Source organism: Microtus pennsylvanicus, chromosome 11 (assembly GCF_037038515.1).
Source record: "Microtus pennsylvanicus isolate mMicPen1 chromosome 11, mMicPen1.hap1, whole genome shotgun sequence".
In the NCBI taxonomy this organism is placed as follows: Eukaryota; Metazoa; Chordata; class Mammalia; order Rodentia; family Cricetidae; genus Microtus; species Microtus pennsylvanicus.
In genome coordinates this window covers 35960340-35982743 of record NC_134589.1, presented here as the reverse complement: position 1 = coordinate 35982743, position 22404 = coordinate 35960340, and the positions used below count along the sequence as shown (strand labels likewise).

Sequence of the window (22404 nt, the reverse complement as noted above, 5' to 3'; positions counted from 1 at the left end):
GATCTCCTTACATGGGGTCCACAACTCAGGTTTCCAACTCTGCAATTCCTTTCGCTTGCATGGGATTTTTGTGTTTTAGATACACAATATGGTGCATATATTGTGGATATGTTGATGTATGTACACTTCTACAGTTTTAGGTGAAATTTCTCTTTAGATTATAATATAATTATATAATTTCCCCTCCTATGTACACCCCCCTCCCATTTTCTTTATAATCCATGCTCTTTTTCTCTTTAATTGTTGGTGGTGGTGGTGGTGGGGGTGTGTGTGGTGTGGTGTGTGTGTGTCTTATTCCTAAATATGATTACAACCTGCTTATTCTGTATAATATATGTAAGTGTTCAAGGCTGACCATTTGGTATTGGATAACCAATGTGTGTGCCCTTTCCTGGGAGAGACTGTCTATCCCCCTTGGCATCCCTTAGTTGCCTGCAGTTCTTGGTCTTGGTTGAGGCTTGTGAGAACTCCCTCTTCCATATTAGCATGTCTGTTGGTGTCGTTATTGTTCAAGTCATGTTTAGACAGCCATGTAGGTGAGACTTCATTGGTGTACCTTCTTGGGCATTTCTTGGAGACACAATCTCACAGCAAACTTCCTGCCTCAATAATCCCTGAGGCTTAGATGTGGGAATAACTCCCCAACTCTACATTTTCTGTAATGGTTTCCATCTGTCTGAAAGAGTTGTTTCCTTTGATGAGGGGTGTGAACTAATCTGTGGGCATAATGATCGATATTGAGAATGTAATTTAGTAAGGTGGAGGCCCTAGAATCTCCTCAAAGATCCATGACCCCATGAACTTCAGGTAGTTGGCTAGGTTTCTAGTCCAGGGTTTAAACAGGTCTAGTCTTAAGAGAGTTGTTGCTAACCACCCAGGCATATGTGTCATGATTGTGACCTTAATGTTTTTGTGCCTTGCTGGTCATTGTTGTGGTTCATAGATATCATAGCTGGTTTGCTTTCCTCCTTTAGAAGCTTGAATGGCAAATTGTGGTATCATGAAGGCTAGTTCCCAGGTAGGAGACTTTCAGGTCAGACCCATTCACGCCCTCTGGGTCCTCTGAAGTATATGGTCAGCAATAGGGACTTTCATCTGCATCTGGGCCATAACCAAGGTCATCAGCAGCAGCCTATAATGTTTTGAGAGTCTTTGACAACCCTGACCATCAGTTCAAAAGAGGGCTTTGAAAGGGTTTCTGCACCCCAATATTGAGTCTCTCTGCTGATGCAAAAAATCAAATCAGGCTGAATTAATAAAACCAGGTTTAATCTGGGGGGAGATTGGTGAGGAGAAATCACATGGCTTGTCTATGGGCTGGGTCTTAAATACCATGTCTTCATGGTCTTGAGCATCTGGGTGGTGGTGGGGAGCTGCCACTTGGCGGGCTTCCTCAGGGGTGGGGTTTGGAAAGTGAGAGAGAGAGAGAGAGAAAATGAGTGAGTGGAGCTTCGACCTAAACAGGCTTCTCATCCCTGGTATTGGCCTTTTTGTTACACTATGGCTCTTGCAGGAAGCAATTTAGATTTATTTAAGATTTTATATTAAATTATGTACGTATGCATGTGTGTATGTTTATCAGGGTTTCTATACTTGAGTATAGCTTCTCTGAGATCAGAAGGGAGTGCTGCATCCCCTAGCACTGGATGTCTAAGGCATTAGAAGTCATCGGTTGTGTGGAGTGGGAACTAAATTGACGTTCCAGGACGAACAGGAATTCGTAAGTTAGGATTGTGGTTGTATTTGGGCTCAGGTACTCCGACTGTCTTTACTCCACTAACCTGGAAAGTGGCTATTAAAAGAACAAGAAGTTACCGCTGCAGACCATAATATGTTGAACCACGACCCTGTCTCTTTTTCAGGTTGAAATTGTAACACACACTGGACCCCACAGACGCCTGTGGATGGGTCCCCAGTTCCAGTTTAAAACCATCCACCCCTCAGGCCAGACCACGGTCATATCCTCTAGTTCGTCTGTGTTGCAGTCTCACGGGCCGAGCGACACACCACAGCCGCTCTTGGATTTCGATACAGATGATCTAGATCTCAACAGTCTCAGGTAAGAGAGGGGAAACCAGGAGGTTAGTTCTAAGACAGGATGAAAGTCTTCCTTTGTAACGAGTGTCCTGTGCAGTGTTCACGGCTCCTGTTGACACAGTATCCTATTGTTGACTCCATCTGTAACTGTCATTTACTGTCATCTCTCGGGCTGACCACATGCTGCAGATTATTTTCGTTCTGAAATATCTTTTTGCTAATGCCAGAGCACTTTAAAAAGCTGTCCAGTTTGTGCTTCTTGTTCAGACTGGCGAATTTACCTTCTGCCTTCGTTCTGAAGCCGGAACTGCTGTCTTTAGTCCTGCACCTGTGCCTGTCTTCTTCCCTTCAATCACGCGAGATGAAGGGTCAGTGTGCTTTGTGTGTGATTGGTGGCCTGGGTTTTCCTGACCCGTATTCTCCTTCCTACTTGTCAGAATCATATACATGTCTCAAGAGAAAGCTTTTCATTTCTATTTTTATGATTCAGTTTAGTTATTTTTAAACTTTGTAGTCTCGCATTAGCATAGCATTTAATTTACAGTCTTTATTATACTTGTCTTCTCTTTCAAAAGAATTCGAGGACTGGGATGTGGCTGAGGGCTAAAGGGGTGTCCATATGCCTGTGGCTGAGTCCAGTCAGCCCCATCAGTCTGGTAATAAACTCTGATGGGTATAATTGCACACATCTTTAATCCCAGCATCCAGGAGGCTTAGGTGGGTTAGTGAGTCCAACGCCATAAGAATACTTTTGCAAAATTTTAAATATTATGCATTGTTTGTTTTTTTTAAATAAAATTATGGGAAATTATATTTTAATCTCTGGATGAAATATGCCTTTATTCTTTGTCAATAGCAATAAATTAAAAAAAAACAACAACAAAACCAAAGCTGGAGAGATGTCTTAGTGATTAAGAACACTGCTGCTCATCCCGAGAACCTGAGTTCAATTCCCAGCACCACATGGCAGCTCACAACTGTCTATAACTCCCATTCCAAGGGATCTAGTAACTTCATAAAGATATACATCAATGTACAAAAAATAAAAATAAAGTATAAAAATTTCTAAAAAGATTAAAATAACAAAACCAAACTGGGTATGACAGCCCATGCCTAGCCATCATACCCCGAGATGGCTGGATCTTTGTGAGTTCAAGACCAGCCTGGACCACATAAGAGAGCCCCTGTCTCAAAACAAAACAAAGACAAAATTGTTGCCAGGCTAGATGAGGCTTTCAGAATTTGTTTACATTCTTTAAATGCAGGACATAGTTGTGTGCATGTCAGGCACTAGTTTGGGAACAGGGAACGGAAGGGCCAGGATATAAATGATGCCACTCACCCGCCTAACTTTTATTGTGATGGTCTCCAAAGTACTGACCATTTAACTGTCTGGACAGGAACTCTTCCTCTCATTCCCAATCCTGCACGACTCCTTAGATCTACTGCTAAAGCCATAATCCAGGGTTTTGTTTGGTTTTAATTTTTATTTTGTTTAGTGACTGGTTCTGATTCTGTAGCCCAGGTTGTTCTGCAGCTCACTGTGAAGTCAGAATGGTTCTTTTTTATTTTATTTTTTATTTTTTTATTTTTTGGTTTTTCGAGACAGGGTTTCTCTGTGGCTTTGGAACCTGTCCTGGAACTAGCTCTTGTAGACCTGGCTGGTCTCGAACTCACAGAGATACGCCTGCCTCCTGCTGAGTGCCGGGATGATAGGTGTGATGTAACACAGCTGGGCTATGTTCACTCTTCACGTCTCTTTTCTCCTGTCCCGTGTGTTCATTGAGTTATGCTAGTTCTATACCAGAATGTGTCTGGAAATTTGAAATAGAAACTTCTTTGCTTTCAGAAAGGTCCTTAGTCCCTACTCCTTTTCCTTTCCTTTTTTTTTTTTTTTTGATTTTGCTTTTACTCCACCAATGCTTCATTTCTTTCTTTTTTTATTTATTTATTATGTATACAATGTTCTGCATGCATGTCTACTTGCAGGCCAGAAGAGGGCACCAGATCTCATTACAGATGGTTGTGAGTCACCATCTTATGGTTGCTGGGAATTGAACTCAGGACCCCTGGAAGAGCAGCCCGTGCTCTTGACTGCTGAGCCAGATTTGTTCTAGCTATATAGCTGAGGCTGGCTTTGAGCTTGCGATCCCTCCTCTCTTTCCTTACTAATGCTTGAATCGTAAGCATGTACCACTAAGCCTAACTTGGTTTTTTCATTTCTTCCCGTTTTTGTTTCATTCCTTCCCTCTGCCGCCCTCCATTCCTCCCTTCCATAGCGCTCAGGATGGAACTTGGGGCCTTGTTCATGACGGGCAGGTGGCTCTGCCGCGTTGTACCTCCCCAAGCCTTGATGCACTTTAAGCTTGCTTCTTAAGGGTGAGGTTGTCTCCTAGCGCTAGTTTAAACCTGTGTTCAGTGCTCATCTCTCAGTGACTTCCGTCTTGAACTTCATTTTGTTCAAACTTTTAAACATGACTCTAAGATGTCAGACAGTGAACATAGACTGTTGGACCACATTCTGTATTGCTGGTTATTAAACTTGGGCTAACTTAGGTAGTCGAGGTCATCATTCAGCGATTTGTGTTGACAGCCTCACCCGATTATGAAAGTATTAGTAGTAAAACTTTTAAAGCAGGAGACCTTTATTTCTAAACTATGTTTTCTCTTCTGTGAAACACACAAGATCCTACCACTGATTTCCTAGTCACTGTCACCAGGTGCTGTTGAAGGCCCCACCCCCTTTTGTCACATGAAAGCATCCTTAGTGCCCACGTGCATAGTCTACCCTCTTGTTTCCTGCAGCTTCTGCTGGGCATCTTTTCTTAGATATAGTCTTCCTAATATTTTATAACTTATTTTTAAATAACAGTACATTTTCAAAATCTTTCAGTTTTTTTTCAAGACCCTCTTTCCTTTCTAAATATGAAAGAGCTCCTAGTATTTTTTAAATCTAACTTTAAACTGTTTGTGCTTGATTTAACTAGAGTGTTAACTTTGTTTGTTGATTATTAAATATATTTAAATATATTAAATAACAATTGTAGTTATTATCATTATAGTATTTGTTCTAAAGCAACTGGAGATTCAGCATTTATACCTTATCCTTCTTGAGCTTCATATTATATATAATAAACCAGTTTCTCTGCGGTCCAAATTGATTGTTACATGTTAATTGATAATCTTATGGAAGTTACTTAGTTGCTGCCCTGGCTGACCTCTGCAGCACAATCTTCTTATCCTGTCTTATTCTTGTTAATAAAATAACAGTGAGTAGTGATGACATGGGAATGTTAAATATAGTTGTGCAGACCTTTAATCCCAACACTGGGGGGCAGAGGCAGGAGGGTCTCTGAGTTTAAGACAGAGACTATCTGTCTGTCTGTCTATATTTATATGTATCTATACAGAGATAGACAGGTAGATTGGCTGTATTGTTGCTATCTTCTATTGCACTATGCTCAAAAGCCTTTCATGAAATATTCATATGTATACTTTTATTTTTTTTAAATACTTATTTATTTATTTATTTATTTATTATGTATACAATATTCTGTCTGTGTGTATGCCTGCAAGCCAGAAGAGGGCACCAGACCTCATTACAGATGGTTGTGAGCCACCATGTGGTTGCCGGGAATTGAACTCAGGACCTTTGGAAGAGCAGGCAGTGCTCTTAACCACTGAGCCATCTCTCCAGCCCCATATGTATACTTTTAAAAGCCAAAAGTTTTTACTGTTTTTTTCTTTTCCAATTCATTTTTTCACTTCAGTTTTTCAACTCATTTCTTAATCTACTGCACAACACAGGTTAATGAGAAGAAGTTAGAGTGTGCCTGGTAAGGTGGGAACGTCATGTTTTTAGAGCTTTGGCTTTGTGTAGGCGTTCAGGGCTGTAGCTCCTTTTTGGTCTGGTTGTAGAACGTATGGCTCTTTAATGGATTAAGCCATTCCAGCACTCCTGATTTAAGGTCTGTTGTAGGAAGTGACAGTTTCCATGCCAGTAACATATGTGAACTAAATGAAATTGCATTGCAGGATCCAGCCGGTCCGCTCTGACCCAGTCAGCATGCCAGGGTCATCCCGTCCATCTGATCGCAGGGGAGTTTCCACGGTGATTGATGCTGCCTCCGGTAGGATGCTTGCAGGGCGTTTCTCTGCTCTTGAGTTTTATTTTCTTACACATCATAGAGGATGACGCCCATTTGCTTTCTCCTTTTGTTTTGTTGGTTGGGGTTTTCTATGTCTCTGTACAGAGTTGTGCCTCTATTTGCTACTGAAAACTGCCGTGTATTCAGACATTCTTAGTGTTGGTTGAGTGGGGAGGTGGAGCCGGGCCTTGATTAAATGTAACAAACATGGTATTGAAGACTACAGGGTTGATGACTGCTCGCCTTTGATCACTTGAAATGTCAAGCAGCAGCCTTGACAGAGAGCGTAAATACAATATATGGATTCAATTTACTCAACCTGTGGAGTATCAAAGTGCCTGGTCTGTGGCAGCAGAGGCAATCCGAATGCTGTATCTCAGATAGTTTCACTGCAGAAAGCATGGCGCTTAGAAACTCATCAGTTAGCCCTGGTATGTCAGTATAGTTATTAATTTCCTAACCTTGCCATCAGCCCTTGAGTGTGTAGCGTTGATATCTGGAACGGGGCTCCTTAGTGACTCTGGGCTGGACCTCCTTCGTTTGTATTCTAGAGCTGATCTCAGCCAAGCCTGGTGAACCATGGAGCTGAGTGTGATAATGCGCTCTCGTGGTTAAGACGAGTGAAGGAGGGGAGGATGGTGCCGCGCACAGTATTGCTGCACGTGGGGACTGTCTGAAGATCTCACCGGAGGGCTGTGTCCCCAACAATGTCATCGGGGATTTATCCACAGTTCCACAGTGGTTGAACAGTTGAATTAGAACAGATTGTAATCTATGCTAGTTTCAAAATCCTCACAAACAGTTGATTTGGTTGAGGGTTAAACTGTGAAAGAGAGCGGAACCCGTTACAAAACTGCCGTCTGATTCTGTCTGTTTTCTTAGTGTTCTGAGCTATGTGCTTGTTTTGGTCAATTTATTAAACTTCAAATGTTATCAAGCTGTCTAAATCCGTGCCTACACCTCCACTTTAATGAGGGGTCTTTGATGAGCATACGTATCCTTGTTTTTTTGCTCTAGGTTGATAAATAGGGCTGCTGCCTGCAACAGGCAGGGTCTTGGGGAAGCTATGTCCTGACTTCCCTGCATCAAATGGGGCTACTGAGACCTGTAAGGAACCAACACTTGGGCAGTCTCAATAGGCCAGTGCTAACAGGGAGCTGGTCTGAAATTACTGCTTACTGTGTTGACGTATTTATTCAGTATTCAATCGAGGCCTTCTTTATATTAATAAAATATTATTAATTTTGCCGTCAAACAATTAGACACTAGTAATGCATGCTGCCAAGTGTCAGATGTATTTCATATAGTATTCTGAGGCAATAATGCATATTATATTGATCATAGAACAATTTTAGTTCTAAGGTTAAGTTGTTTCAAGATTAGGAGAAAGTTTAGTGAACCATTAATCTATTTTTTTAAAAAAAATTGAATTTAAGTTGATTTTTGACTAATAGAGTAAATGATCACACTTGATCTGCTTGCATCACTATCAAAGGTGCAGCCTAAGGTTTGGTGGGTTGTTGCTTTGTGGCCTTCAACCTTTGAAATTGCCAACAGTTTGGGTAGAGAAGGGACTTTTTTTTTTCTTGTGGCCAAGCTCTAGTATTATCTCTTTATGTTAGGCCCATTTTTCCTTCCTGAAATCCATGTTTCCTCTCTGAACCAATGAGGGTGGTGAGCGTGAGCTCTCTCTCTCACTCTGAGCAGAGACGCTTTAGCCTCGAGGAGTTGGACTCTAGTGGATAATTCTCTTCAGCCACCACACATGTGTTGGATCTCCTGATGAAGAATCTGTGTTTTTGGTTGAATGGCTAATGTTCTGCTATCCGTCTACCTTCTACTGTAATCAGGTCGCTGCTGTTACTGAGCCACTATTCTCCCAATGTTTAACAAAATGAGCCTAAGTGGTTGTAGTTCTTTGTGGAAAGAAATTAATAGGGCAATTCTAACAGGTCCTATTTTTAAAAGTAAGGCATTCATTGAAATTGTCCCTGAATCAGGGAGTGCTCCTTTCATTGCGATCCGTGCGTTTGAGTAGTCTTTATTGGGAGACGTGTGATGACCTGTCGCTTAGGGAAGATTCGCAGTGTGGGATCTCCTCTTTTAGGTCTCATTGTTGTGCACTTCCTTGTTCCGTTTTGTACTGCTTTATCTATTGTCTCCCATTTTCCCTTTGACATATTTTATAGCTGTCCTTCGGTTTTGGTGACGGAACCTCCTCTGTCTAACCATGTGGTGGTGGTCTTTTGTTTTTTTTTTTTTGAGACAAGATTTTTCTGTAGCTTTGGAGTCTTTCCTGGAACTAGCTCTGTAGACTAGGCTGGCCTTGAACTCATAGAGATCCGCCTGCCTCTGCCAGGATTAAAGGCGTGCGCCACCACCGCCCTCTAATATTTTTAGACATGAAAACTTTGTAAAGATAGTGAAAAAATTGTGTGTGTGTGTGTACAAATATAACTTATCTGTTGCAGAATTTATGTTTATGACACACACACATGCTCTCTGACACATAATACATTTCAAAGTGAAACTATTTTGTTTAAACCTTGTTTCTGGGTGCTGGAGAGATGGCTCAGCTGTTAGGAGCACTTGCTGCACTTGCTCTTCCTGCGGACCTGGGCTCAGTTCCCAGCACACAGATGGCATCTCACAGCTGTCTGTAAATCCAGATCCAGGGGATCTAGTGTTCTCTGCTGGCCTCTTCAAACATTGCACACTCATGGTGCATAGACATACATGCATTATTTTAGCTAGCTAGTTATGTTTTTGTGCGACCTTATTCTATTGAACCATAAGAGATAAGCAGGGTTTTACTTCATTTTCTAGTTGTTTTCTTTCATAATCTATCATGTAGTTAATTGCCATTTCACTGCTTCATGTAGAGGTGCCTGTAGAACACACACCCAGTCCGCTTTACTGGTTGAAACACAGAACATTTTAGTTTCTCCTCTGATCATAGGTGTTTGATAAGTGGACATTATTTTCATCTTAACTCTGGTGCAGAATAAAAACAGTGGGTAGAGCCGGGCGGTGGTGGCGCACGCCTTTAATCCCAGCACTCAGGAGGCAGAGGCAGGCGGATCTCTGTGAGTTCGAGACCAGCCTGGTCTACAAGAGCTAGTTCCAGGACAGGCTCCAAAACCACAGAGAAACCCTGTCTCGAAAAACCAAAAAAAAAATAAATAAATAAAAACAGTGGATAGCCTAAATTTGGGGATTGAGTGATTGTGAGATATTCTAGACTCGAGATAAAGGGGACACTATTTGAATTTTTTTCCTGAGAGATACAGTCTACCCAAAATAAAAAGGCCCTGCGCTGGTTGCTCACTTTTCTATACATCCAAAGAATTACAAACTGTGTCTTTGAATCATAAATAATACTTTAATAGGTTAATTTCTATATATTTACTCTATGAATTCTCTTCACTTTAAATACCTAAGATTTCTCATTGTTTATACCTAATACGCTATGCCTGTATTTTAACTAAAGTAGAGCACTTCTAAGGAGGGAGCAGCTGCAGTCTCATTTGAACTTAGTTTCCCCGGTTCCATTTTTCTTTTTTCCCAGAGTTAACCTCCCCATGTAGCTCCAGCCTTCCCACCACAACCTTCCCAGTGCTGGGACGCAGACTCCCGCCACCTCACCCCTTTCTTCCCGCACACTTGTTTGTTCACTCCTGCCACCTCACCCCTTTCTTTCCGCACACTTGTTTGTTCCTGGGTTTGTCCACCCTACCTTTAAGATCGCCTAGTGTCCTCTTACCTTGTTTTTGCATATTAAATTGAAGAACTGCTGGAGATCCAGGTCACCCTCCCTCAGTGTGAGACCAGTGCTTATCAACAGAGATAGAGGACAGACATTCTGGACCCGTCCTTGGAGGAGACAGAACTTGTCACTTGATCTGCTGTTGTCATTTAAATGGGAGATAGACTTTCTCAGCCATCATAATCTCTGGTGCTGATGGGAAGGGTATTCAGTTGCCCACGGTCCAGCTTTGTGGGGCAGTGGTCATAAACTAAATCTGACTGGAGAAGCTGTGATATTCTATTCATGGTCTGTAAGTTCTGCTGAAGCCTTCAGTAAGTCATTCTTCCTACCCCACTGTTGTTTTCTGCCGCCTTAAGTGGAAAATGAGAATTCCTATGCAGAGTTTGGGCTCTGCTTCCTTGGAAGGGATGTATTTAAGTTATTTCCTAAGATAATTCCCAGATATAAAATGTGTAATGTTCTTTAGAAGTATGAAGGTAATCCTTTGAATAAACGCTAAGTCTTTCCAGTCACACAGTTCGAGATACTGTTTGTGATTATAAAGTGACGAAAGCTCTAGGCTTGTCGCTTGTGTTGGAACAATAAGAGGATTAGGGAGAGGGCAAAATTAAAAGAAGGCTCAGCACTGGTCTGTGAACAGCCCCTCTGAAGAAGAACTATCCAAACTCAGTTATTAAGATTAGCATTTTTAATTTGAGATGATAAGGTATGGGTATTAAATCGGCATTCATCCTTTGGACAGCTACCCTTCATATAAAATTTAAAAGTAAGTTTTAGAGAATACATCAGAACAGAACAAAACAAAGCATGAACTCCCCTTTGGCCATGAGGAAAGCACACGCCTGGAGTTTTCATGCAGTTGGATGCCTAAGCCAACGGGGGCACGGGGCGATGCGTGGGGCAGTCTTAGAAACGGTTCAAGTCTGAAGCAGCAATTCCATTTGTCTAAGTGACGCGAGTGTTAAATTGTTAGTGTCACACTGTTGTAAATTGTGTCGTGAGCTTGCCGGTCTCCTCTGTGCACTGGAAACAAACTGAAGCACTCTGAAGCACAGCAAGCCCCCAGGCAAGTAAAGAGCAGGCTGAGACCGCCCCCAGACAGCGAGCTGGAGCCTGGGCCCCTGACACTCCACTGTGTGTGCTCGAGAACAGCACAGAGAAAGCTAAAACAAATAATCCAAATGAAAATGTTTGTTCCTGAGAAAGGTCAAGTTCTGGAAGCTTGTGCTAGCAAGAGCAAGGGAAGCTAACCTGAGTCTGTGGCTGCTGTCATAGCTCTGTCTGTAACTAGTATTGCAGAATGACCATTTCCTAAGTGTCCTGTCCTGTCCTCCCAGAAGCAGGAGGATTGCTTGAACCCATGAGCATAAGAACAGCCTGAACAACAGAGCTAGACTGAGTATCTAACAAAACAAAAAACTTTATTCTTTTACTAAAAGAATTTTGCTGTTATTACCAGTTTGCTTCAGCTGTGAAATTTGTGCTGTGAGCCACCTTTGGAGACACTTTAAAATTATTCTATTTATGTGTGGCCACAGTGCATATGTCCAGTAATACAACCCGGTGAAATGAATTCTTATAATCATCTAATGACCACTAAAACCAACATATAGAATATTTCCATTAATGCCAGGCAGTGGTGACGGATGCCTTTAATCCCAACACTCAGGAGGCAGAGGGAGGCAGATCTCTGTGAGTTCGAGGCCAGTTTGGTCTATAGAGTGAAGTTCCAGGACAGGCTCCACAGCTACTGAGAATACCGAGAAGCCCTGTCTCGAACAACAACAACAACAAAGAATATTTCCATTAACAAAGGAAGTTGTCCATGGTCTACCTTAGTCCGTAAGAACTCTGCCCGGGAAACCCCAGTCAGAAGTGACTCTCACGCGGTGTCAGCATAATTAGCTGCGTGTTTAACACTTCTTGGTTTGTGACTGGAGATTCTTGGAGGTGTTCACTAGTTAATGCAGGATTGAATGCACGTAGCGGCTGCACTGGCAGAAAGCAGCTCCAGCAGTGATGTGATTGTTAGAGTTATTCTGACCTGGCCAGTGTTTTTGAGGAATGCCTTTCTAGCTGAAAGACCAGGTGGCAATGTGTGGATATTATGTGATTTAAATATATATATAAAATCAGTGTTTCAGTCAGTTTGAGGAAAACAAAAGATACTTTTTTCCAATAATAAAATTAGATCATTCCACTGAAAATTTGAAATTTGAGAACCTTGTATCTCACTGTTCTTTCTACAGGACCCCAATAATTAAGGAGATTTCTGGTTAGATGTATGATAATATTAACTAATGTAGTTTTTTCATATCTTGCAGTAAAGGGTGTCATTGTTCAGGAAAGATACACTGCTTTCCAAACGGCCAGACTGGTACTAGTCTAAATTATGCTTTTATTGACTTGCTCCTGGTGCAAAATGGGACAAAAGAAGTTAGTGTCATCAGGAAGAAATGGTGACTGGTAGGATGTTAGCTTCCATGTGGAAGCTAAGGTTGTCAGCATCAATTCAGCAAAGAATCTTCCAACCTTGAGGGTGGCATCAGTGCTCTGTCTGTCCCACCATAGCCAGCAGTGTGGCCAACCAAAGGCCATTCACTTTAATCCCTAAGGACTTTGGCCAGGTGTGATGGCTTGTGTCTATGGTCCTAGGTATCAGGAGGCAGAGGACTGAGTTCAAGGTCAGCCAAGGCTACTTAAAAATAACTACATAAAAAATAAAAAGATTTTATTAAGCCCAAGACTAATAATTATGTAAATAGTTTCAATGCTGACCTGCATGAGGTGAATAAATGAGGCTTGTCCGGGGCGTGCGTGTGGATTAGCAGAAAGGGATTATGAGAGAAACGGGATGAAAATTACTGCTGTGTGCGTGCTTGCACCAATACATTCAGTAATCAACTTGTCAATCCTGCTGAACTCAGCTGTCATTAGATTGAGGTTTCAGGGGGCTGGAGAGATGGCTCAGAGGTTAAGAGCATTGTCTGTCCTTCCAAAGGTCCTGAGTTCAATTCCCAGCAATCACATGATGGCTCACAACCATCTGTAATGGGGTCTGGTGCCCTCTTCTGGCCTGCAGACATACACATAGACAGAATATTGTATACATAATAAATAAATAAAAAATAAATATTAGATTGAGGTTTCATCATATCTGTACCTGAAGTTTTGGAGAACTGACACCCTTAAAGTAGCAGATGTCACCGGTATGCTGTAGTCGCAGCCACTCAGGAGGCCAAGAGAGCAGGGGTCATTTCTGAAAGCAACCAGACTTTTAAATATTCTCTCGTAGATGCCTCTTATTTGGACCTTCTTCCATCTCTCAGAACTTTATTGACATATCATTCATAAAATGTATTTATGTTATTTGATGTTAACATAATAGCACATTTCATTTTTCAGTTTTCATTGTGTATAAGATAAAATTCTTTTTTTATATTTAACTTGTATCCCATGAGAATTTTGTATTGTTCCTGTGTGTAGTCAGCAAAGTTGATTTTGATCTCTCCCATTCTCTGTTTGCCCTTCTCACACTTGCTTAGGTTTCTGAACACTGTTCAGCAGAAATAGTGATGTTGAACATGGTTGTCTCAGGCCTATGCTGTGAAGGGTTAGCATTTCATTACAGAATCTAGTCATGTTAGAGGGTATTTGTATCATTTTTATAGTACAATTTTCTCTTTGAATAAAATGGACAAAATCTGAAAAAGAGCCAAAGTGATATTTTGTGACTCCTGTGTGCATTACCAGAGAGACTGGATTGAGCAGGCATGTTGGCACATGCCTGTGACTTGGGAGGCCTAGTCAGGGTATCATAAGTTCAAGGTCAGCCTTGTCTACGTAAGACCACAGTTGTCCCCATAGCCTCACATATTTGAACATATAGCCACTAGTTGGTAGAACTTTGGGGGGAAGATTAGAAGGTGTGGCCTTGTTAGAGGCATGGTCTTTGTGGTTTCCAAGCCCAGGACAGCACCAGTCTCGCTGCTCTCTAGCTCCAGTTTATGAATGAGATGTAAGCTCTCAGCCAGGCAGTGGTGGGGCACGCCTTTCATCCCAGCATTCGGGAGGCAGAGGCAGGCGGATCTCTGTGAGTTCGAGGCCAGTCTCATCTACAAGAGCTGGTTCTAGGACAGGTTCCAAAGCTACCCAGAGAAACCTGGTCTGAAGAACAAAACAAAAGAGATGTAAGCTCTCGGCTACTACTCAAGCTCCATGTCTTCCTGTCTGCTGCCTCGTTTCCCACCATGGTGGTCATGGACTCACCTCAGAGACTGTAAGCAGACCCCAGTTAAATGCTTTATTTTCTCAGTTGCCTTGGTCATGGTGTCTCCTCACAGAAATAGAACAGCAACTAAGAAACTCTGTCTCAGAAATCAAAATAAATAGTCGTTGAAGGGAACAGACCAAAGGAGTTGAAAGAATCAGGCCTTCGAAAACAAGAACTTATAAAATGACAGAGAGTGAAAGAGAAACAGAGGAGCCGCATCTGAGAGGTTGGTGGCTGTCAGTGGCTGTGTAAGCCCTGTACTCCGCACAAATAATGGGAGCAAAGGAATTTTTCAAAGGAAACGGAAATACGTGAAGGGCTGTGAATTCCCTGACCTCTTGGAAATTGTAGATGCGCGATTCCAGGCTGTTGCCAGGAAGAAGCAGTCTGAAGACACCAACTCTCTCTCCTCCCTGTGTTTGGGTGTTAGCTTTCGGTTTTGATAAACTAGACTTTGGAAAGGGGAGGGGATTTTTCAGGTTCCCTGTCAGCATGAGACCCCCGTCTCCCAGTAGCTCAGGCTCTGTGAGGCGTTTGTAGGACCCTTGCCAATAGACAGGAGGAAATGCTATCAGGAAGCCGTATTTCTTTATTAGCGGCAGGACGCTCAGCACTGTGCTAAGTGTCTCTGAGTGTCTTATCCCATTTCATCCTCCTTAATTAGGATCACAGGTCCATCTCTCAACATCCCAAGAAGAAATCCTAAGACACCTCGTTCCTGATGCTAGGAATTATCAAAAGTGCATTATGGTGACACCTCAGATGAGTCCAAATCTCTTTCTGCCCTACCTGATCACATATTCACTCCGAAACCACGTGTGCTGAAATGAGCCGTGTGGAGCCGAGAGAATCAGCTATTCGGGTGGTGCAAATGTGTGAATGCAGCTGGCAGATGACATTCCAGGACGATGAGTTCCCCTCTTGTCCTTGTTGCTTCGGGCAACAACTGACAGGCCTGACTGGTCATTGGCTTTCTAGTCCTGGCACTGATAGGAATGAAATTCTTAGTGTCACAGATACTTAAAAGCCATCGCTGTCAGGGTGAGTACAGACGGTGCTGGAGGGTCCTTCCTCCATGGAGATGTAATCAATATGCTCGGGAATTCTTGACCTGTACCTATAGTTATTTGGGCATTCTAAAATGATTTCCTGTTACACAAAAGATTATGTTCAGAGTACTGGGGCTGAGACCCCCCGATAAATAAATAAAAATAAAGTAGACAATAAATATAAAATAAATAAATCAATCAGTAAATCCGTAAATGTTGTCTGTGTTGCTTTTCGCCGTATGAAGGCTTTCAGGGTGATGGTGTCTTTGGAACTTTGGGCGGGAAGTTTCCGTATGAACTCTGAAACCTTCCTGATGTCTTGCAGAAGTCGTGGCTTTAACGAACAGCTTGTTGCTGTGAATTTTTCCAGTTTCTTTGACCCAAATACCTAGATTTGAATCGGGGCTTTAAATAACACTTCTGATTTGGTGTTTTCCATACCGTCAAGAACTCAGTCGAGTTAGTGGATTGGGCTGTGTGATCCAAGAACAGCCACAAGGACAAGGACGGAGTTCATTGTTCTGTGGACCAAATAGCATGAGATTAGTGATCAGGACCACTGTGCCACATTTAAACAGTAAAGTGGCCGGGCGGTGGTGGCGCACGCCTTTAATCCCAGGACTTAGGAGGCAGAGGCAGGTGGATCTCTGTGAGTTCGAGCCCAACCTGGTCTACAAGAGCTAGTTCCAGGACAGGCTCCAAAGCTACAGAGAAACCCTGTCTCAGGGGGAACAAAAAGACAGAAAGAAAGAAAAAGTGTAGGCTAGGAGAAGGGGAGGAACTGGAGGTCTGTCTCTGACCGGTCTCCCATTGCTTACCTTAGGGTTCAGCCTCTGCTTGTGACCCCTTGTGACCTCTTTGGGCTAGCTCAGTCGGTAGAGGCCTGAGTTTGATCACCAGGCCCCACATGATGGAAAGAGGGAATCATCTCCCACCTCCATATACCCCCGCAGTTCATGCAAAAATAAATGTAATTTTTTGAACAAAAGTGTCTTTGAGACTCCGAGTCAGCCCTTCACACTGTGGTTTACATGCCACAGAACACAGGTGTTCTAAACTGGATCACTTACTTCCCATCACACACGAGGCTTTTATCAGCGAGTGACTGGAAGTTTAACCGAGTCCTGGCTCCATTCCTCCTCTCAGGCCTGGGGTGCCCTTGGCTTGGGGTGCCCTTGGCTTGGGGTGCCCTTGGCCTGAGGTGCCCTTGGCCTGTCTTCCTTTATTAGGTTGGTCTTTATACTGTGGTCATTGTTCCTGTGTGAGTGACAGATATTCTGTGGAAAGTTCTATCATTCTATGAAAACTGCATGAGTTGGGCTGGGGAGATGGACTGGCTGTTCAAGGCTCTTGCTGTCTCTAGGAAGGGCCTGCCTCAGTTTACAGCTCCACGTCGTAACTCACAGCTCTCCATACTTCCAGTTCCGAGGACACCAGGCACACACATGGTACACATGCAGGCAGGCAGTCAGGCAGGCAGGCATGCAGGCAGGCAAAACACTCATAAACATAAAATAAATCTTTAAAAATTAGAAAAAAACCTGCATGTGTTTTCACAGAATGTTTCCTATTGAAAGTCAAGGTGTTACAGCCCCATGTTCGGTGGTACTCTGGAGAAGTTCTAGAGCATTGGTGCTACCACACTTCTGCTCTCTCAGGACTGGTGAACATACCATGAAGGAGGGGGGATCTTTCCTTCTGGCCGTGCTGGCTTGCCTTCCAGCTTTCCTTGAGGGACTCTGAAAATTCGTCATTTCAGCTAACCCGTTATGGCATAGGATGTTGACATGTGGGAATCTGAGCCAAGTTCTATTTAGCCCAACTGTTTTGGTTTTTTTTAAGAATTGTCAGAATTAGTAAGTCATTAAAAATTACCTGACTTTGGCTTATACTTTTGTCGTAGGAAACACCAAGAGAGGGTGCAGTCAGGTTTTGTCATGTTAAATGCAATCTTGAGTGTTCCACTTGGTGTAATTTGGAAAGCACCTCTCACTCTGTACATACCCTGTGTTAAGACTGCCCAGAAAAGCATGACGGAGCCTCCGTGGCTCCAGCTACTCTGGCGACCCAAGAGAAGAATTTTCCTGAGCTCAGATGGACTACGTGGGGACACTCTGCTTCAAAAGGAAATTTACATACATGTGAATTGATATGAACACGTAACACCCAAAGTTAAGCTTGATAGCAGCTGAGCCCCTGGTTAGTACTATCTCCTCTACATGGTTCATATTATTGCAGATACCTTAGTTAGAGCTTTCATAGCCACCAGAAGGGCATGATCCTGTGGCCTGAGGCACAGAGAATGTCCTGCACTGTCTGAAGCCGTCTGCTTGCCTCAGCCCTGGTCTCAATCTCTCTTTTTACTCGCTTCACTTTCTGTCTTCTTAAACATTTACTCTTGCATTTATTACCCAATATTAAAGTGTCTGGGGTATCATTTTCCATTCTAGATCAAGCTCAGATTCTTTAGATCCTATGGATTTCTAAACATAACAAGGACTCAGTAGAGTTACTAAATTCGACATTTCAGCCTGGAACATGGGAGTCAAAATTTTACATTTGATTTAAGTAGTAGCTACTTCTGGAATGGGAACTGAGCGACCACAGAGCAGTGAGAAATGGAAATCATCCCCTGAAATCTTTAGACTACATACATATATTATATGTGTAAAACAAAACTGATTTTTAAGTGCTTATAGGTAAAAAAAATACAGCTGAGGTCAAGGGACATGAAATGACTGTTGCCTGTTGTTGCATAGTGAGTGAGTGGTCACTCACTAGTGTGTGTCTGGGGCTTCTTTACCAGGATCTTAACTAACACCTCATTCAAGAGAACCTAGTTGTGTTCATGAAGTCATCAGGGTGAGAGAGAGTGTGTGTGTGTGTGTGTGAGAGAGAGAGACCTAGAAATTATGTTTTAATATGCACTCAGATTCTTTTATTTTTATCTTAATCTCATGTGTATGGATGCGTTTCTTGAGTCTATGTCCTGAAGATATCAGAAGAGGACGTCAGGTGCCGTGGAACTGGAGTCAGCCCATGTGGGTGCTGGGAATGAAACCTGGGTCCTCTGGAAAAGGGGCCAGAGCTCTTAACTACCTCGCCACCTCTCCAGCCCCATACAAACTTTTAGTTAACCACGTTCTATGGTGTACGGAGTATAAGTATATATATGTGTATATAAGTATATGGAGTATACACACACACTCGGTATTATTTACTGCACACACCATTTCCACTCTCAAACAGCCGCTGGCAAAGCTCTCTGGTGAAGCTTGGATGATGTTAGACTCTTGTCTCAGTGGCTCACTTGGGTTCACAAGCAGGTCACAAGGAGACCTTTAAGTTGTGATCAGTTGTTTCCAAGTAGGAAATGCAGTGTTGCAGCTAAGGGCTCTTCTCTTCCTACGAAAATGGTGGTTACTCAAGGTCATCCTTCTTTTCCGTCACCCAGTGGGAGAATGCAGACTGAGGAAATCATGTTTGCAGCTCACAGTTCCCCCTTTTTAGCAAGAGCTCAGAGCAAGGGGGGCAAAGTGACTCTGCTTCCCTGAGAAATATTAATTGCTTTTTCAAAATACGTGTTAACGCTTTTAAAAAGCCCAACACGCACTGATTCTAAATGGAGCTGACACCTTGCTCCTCAGCTGTGGAATAGCATCTGAGTGGGGCGTCCCGGGGGACTGCGGGCCCTACAATATTTATTACCGTAAAGATCGCAAGGCTCTCAGCCACTTGGACACGCGGAAAGGCCCTCAAGATCCCATCCTCGCGGCTTCTGTCTTCACATGTTAAAGTTATGGTTGCTTTTTGTCTCATCATAGTGCCTACTAAAAACTATTTTTCTGCGTCATCCTCAGACCATGTCATAGTGTTTATTTTCAGTAAGTTTAAGAAGGAATCCAGATATGAAAGTATCCCTGAGTTGTATGTAGGGCATGAGTCTAATCTTAGCTTTTGGGAGCAGAGGTAGACCTATCTCTCTGAACTCAAGGCCAGCCTGGCCTGTCTAGCCGCAGATACACAGAAATACCTGTCAAAGCAAACAACAAACCAAAAATAGACCTTAGACATAAATACATTCATTTTATCTCATCCCCTGGCCATTGATCTTTGCCAGCTCCTAGCCAGTTTTTATTTTTCCATTTTTTCCATTTGCAAAATGATAACTATGGCTGGTGTATTCAAAACACTAAGAGCTGAAGGGCTCTGCAGTAATCCGTCATCTGCTGTTACTGCTGGTGGGGTCCCACTGTAGTTCGCTTTAACACATATATTTTCAAGAATAATTGTGTTCAAGAACCTCCTGAGGCCTCAGATGTAGCTGAGTTGCTAGAGTGGTTCCCTAGCATGCAAAAAGCCATGGGCTTGATTCCCAGAACCAAAGAAACCATGCATGGTGGAAGTGGAGGGTTCAGAAGTTCAAGGTCATTTTTGTCTACATAGTGAATTCCAGGCCAGCCCAGGATATAGAAGGCACTATTGCAAAACAAAAGACAAAAACCTATTGATATATGTAAATTAGTAGATGCCCCTTTAAAAATTTTAATTCTGGTTGTTATCATGAAAAGTACTTTATAGTTTTTATTAACGTTTTTATTACATCTTCCTTTATTCATGAAAAACAATTTGGGCCAGCTTATTCAATAAGATATTAGTAACTTGCGTATAAGTCTTGAGTTCTGTGTTCCATATTAAATTATGCATGATAATTATGCAAATGGCACGTAATAGCAGACACTATTAGTTTGACTGCCTGACAGTAGGCGTTGCTGAACATCTTCCATCCTTTGAAAAATCTCATGAGATAATAGCAGTGTGATCATTTCTGTTTTTCAGGTGAAGCAGCGATTCAGAAATACTAAGTACACAATACCACTTCCTTTGAAAGGAGAACTCAAAAGAAATTATAATATTTGCTATGAGCATATTTTATATGGCTTTTCACTGAAAATGTAATTAGTAAATGCACTTTTAGAATGAAGAGATCTGCTCTGTGAATAAATGGGTTTTGTAGTAGGTGTAGGTTTGATTCCCATCCTCCAGTTCCTAAGAAGAGAGCGAAAGCACAGCAGCTGCTGTGCAGCTCTGGCTTCAGAGGACTCCACCTCTCTTTTAGCCTCAGAGCCACCAGGCTTGCACATGGAAAATAAATTCATGTGTTCTCACGTACGTGTAAAATAAAATAAATAATTTTTTAAAAAGATACTAAATGCCTGTCTCCTGCGTTTTGAGGATTATTAGAATATGACTTTTAAAAACTAAGGATTGCAGTTTAGACACCACAGGGCTCATTAAGTCTCTTTCTTGCATTCCCACAATGATGATAAAATACTAAAATCTTTAATTGCTTATGCATACATTGTGTACATATACAACAGGCTATACTGTTGTCCCAGCCAATCCTTGAGAAAACACAGAGGTGGCAGCTGTTAGGATGGTCCCCGGGGAATTCTGTGCCAGAGCCTATGTTAATCCCTGTGTGATTTGAAGATGTGTTCCAACAGGAAGTACTGGATTCAAGACATATATGTTTTTAAACATCAACACAGTTTTTCTCATCCTTAAACAAGGAAATCCATGAAGCCATTAAGATGACCAGAACAGTGGCCACTCTTCTGATTCAGACTGCTCACACTTCTGTGTCTCTTTGACCCCACCTTGTGTAGCCCTTTCTCCGCTTCTGCCTCTCCATCATTTCTCAGCGCCTGCCTTCTGCTTTTGATACTCTTGGTCCATGTCTGTACGTGGGAGTCTCCTGAGGCTGCTGGGTTTTCATTGTGGTCCCTAAATGGACAGATTTTTTCCTGGACTGGAAAACTCGGTTCCTGGCATGTATTTGGCATTTGGTTTTTCTCCTGGGTGGGACTGTTTGGGCATCCCAGTGGTGCTGAGGCGTCGGTGCCCTTGGTCCTGCTTTGTGAGGGGATGGCATTAGCGGTTTTAGCTCTTGTTGACCCTGCCCTAAGCCAAAGCTTTACAGCATTTAAAGTACAGCGCGGAGTTTTCTTATGATACATTGGAATGAAGGGAAAAAACTTCTCCAAAGTTACAAATGGTTTCATTTACCAAAATGACTGTTTCACTTGGAAAGTTTTGTCTTTTCTGTAGAAATTCCAGGAGTTGGGTGGGCTTGGTGTCCTGTCTCACACTCCACCCCTACCCACACATTTGTGTTAGCAGATGCTAAGAACTTTATTCCAGTTTAGGGGGAGGCAAAACCTTGAGCAGGGAATGATCAAGTCATACATCTCTGCATTTATTTAAAGAAACATTTTGAAAATACAAGTCTCTCGAACTTTTCCCACCTTATTTAACTAAATAAAGGAAAAAATTCAATTGAAATGAAAGTGAAAAGTAGCCAAAGGATTGCTATAGGATGACGGCGTCACCATGGCTGTTTGAGGACGCCTTGTTGCTGAGATCTGTGCCTTTCATCTGGTACTTGATTCCTTAGGACTCACGTGAGCACCATGACCTTCAACTGAGATAATACTTGTTGAAGAGTTCCCAACGCACTCCAGCCTACTTCTTCAAGGCATCGGAGACTAAAGAGATGAAATGTCTCTTCTCTTCACAAAGAAGAGCACTACTTTAACCTTTTCTCCTAGGTCTGGGGAGAAGGTTCAGCAGTTCAGAGCACTCGCTCTCTCCTTGATTCCCAGAGCCCCTGTCTGGCTCCAGCGACTCAGACTCCCTCTTGTGGCCTCCACGGCACCTGCACTCACACTGCACATAACTGTACAGGCATATACAAGCTTCTGAGGAGTCCACTGTTCCATTTTTAGGTAGCGTAAGTCCTGTTTGGGTTGTGTCATAAAGCCAGAAGTAGCTGAGAAATGGAAGCTTTGTGGAGATTTTGTTAGCCTGTGTTCTGTAACATGTAATTCCAGAACCCGCTATGGTTTGCTCCCGCTGTTGGCTCAGCTATGGCTTTCTTCATGAAGCCACCCCCCCCCCGTCTTTTTCTTGCTTCCCTTCTCATGGAAAGAAAACAATGAGTTGTGTGCTGTTTAAATGTTCTCTGCTAATATTTATTAAAAGCTGCCCTGTCACAGGGCACAGCTTCTTGGAACACTGCCTTGTACCAGCCCAGTTTTCCAACCAGGTGGTTTAACCCAAACCTGA

At 42.6% G+C, this 22404-nt stretch overlaps 1 protein-coding gene across 10 annotated transcripts in view; it reads left to right on the top strand.

Annotated features, from left to right (window-relative positions):
• The window catches only part of Bcas3 (BCAS3 microtubule associated cell migration factor), a 499936-nt gene that overhangs the window by 239251 nt on the left and 238281 nt on the right, over window positions 1-22404 (top strand). For 8 of the 10 annotated variants that reach the window (XM_075991231.1, XM_075991234.1, XM_075991235.1 and 5 more), the window contains 2 exons: window positions 1863-2059; window positions 6073-6167. In XM_075991231.1, coding sequence (XP_075847346.1) covers window positions 1863-2059; window positions 6073-6167 — 292 coding nt within the window. Of the gene's footprint in view, window positions 1-1862; window positions 2060-6072; window positions 6168-6736; window positions 7130-22404 lie in introns of those variants that run through there. The other 2 variants (XM_075991236.1, XM_075991237.1) reach the window with 1 other exon arrangement.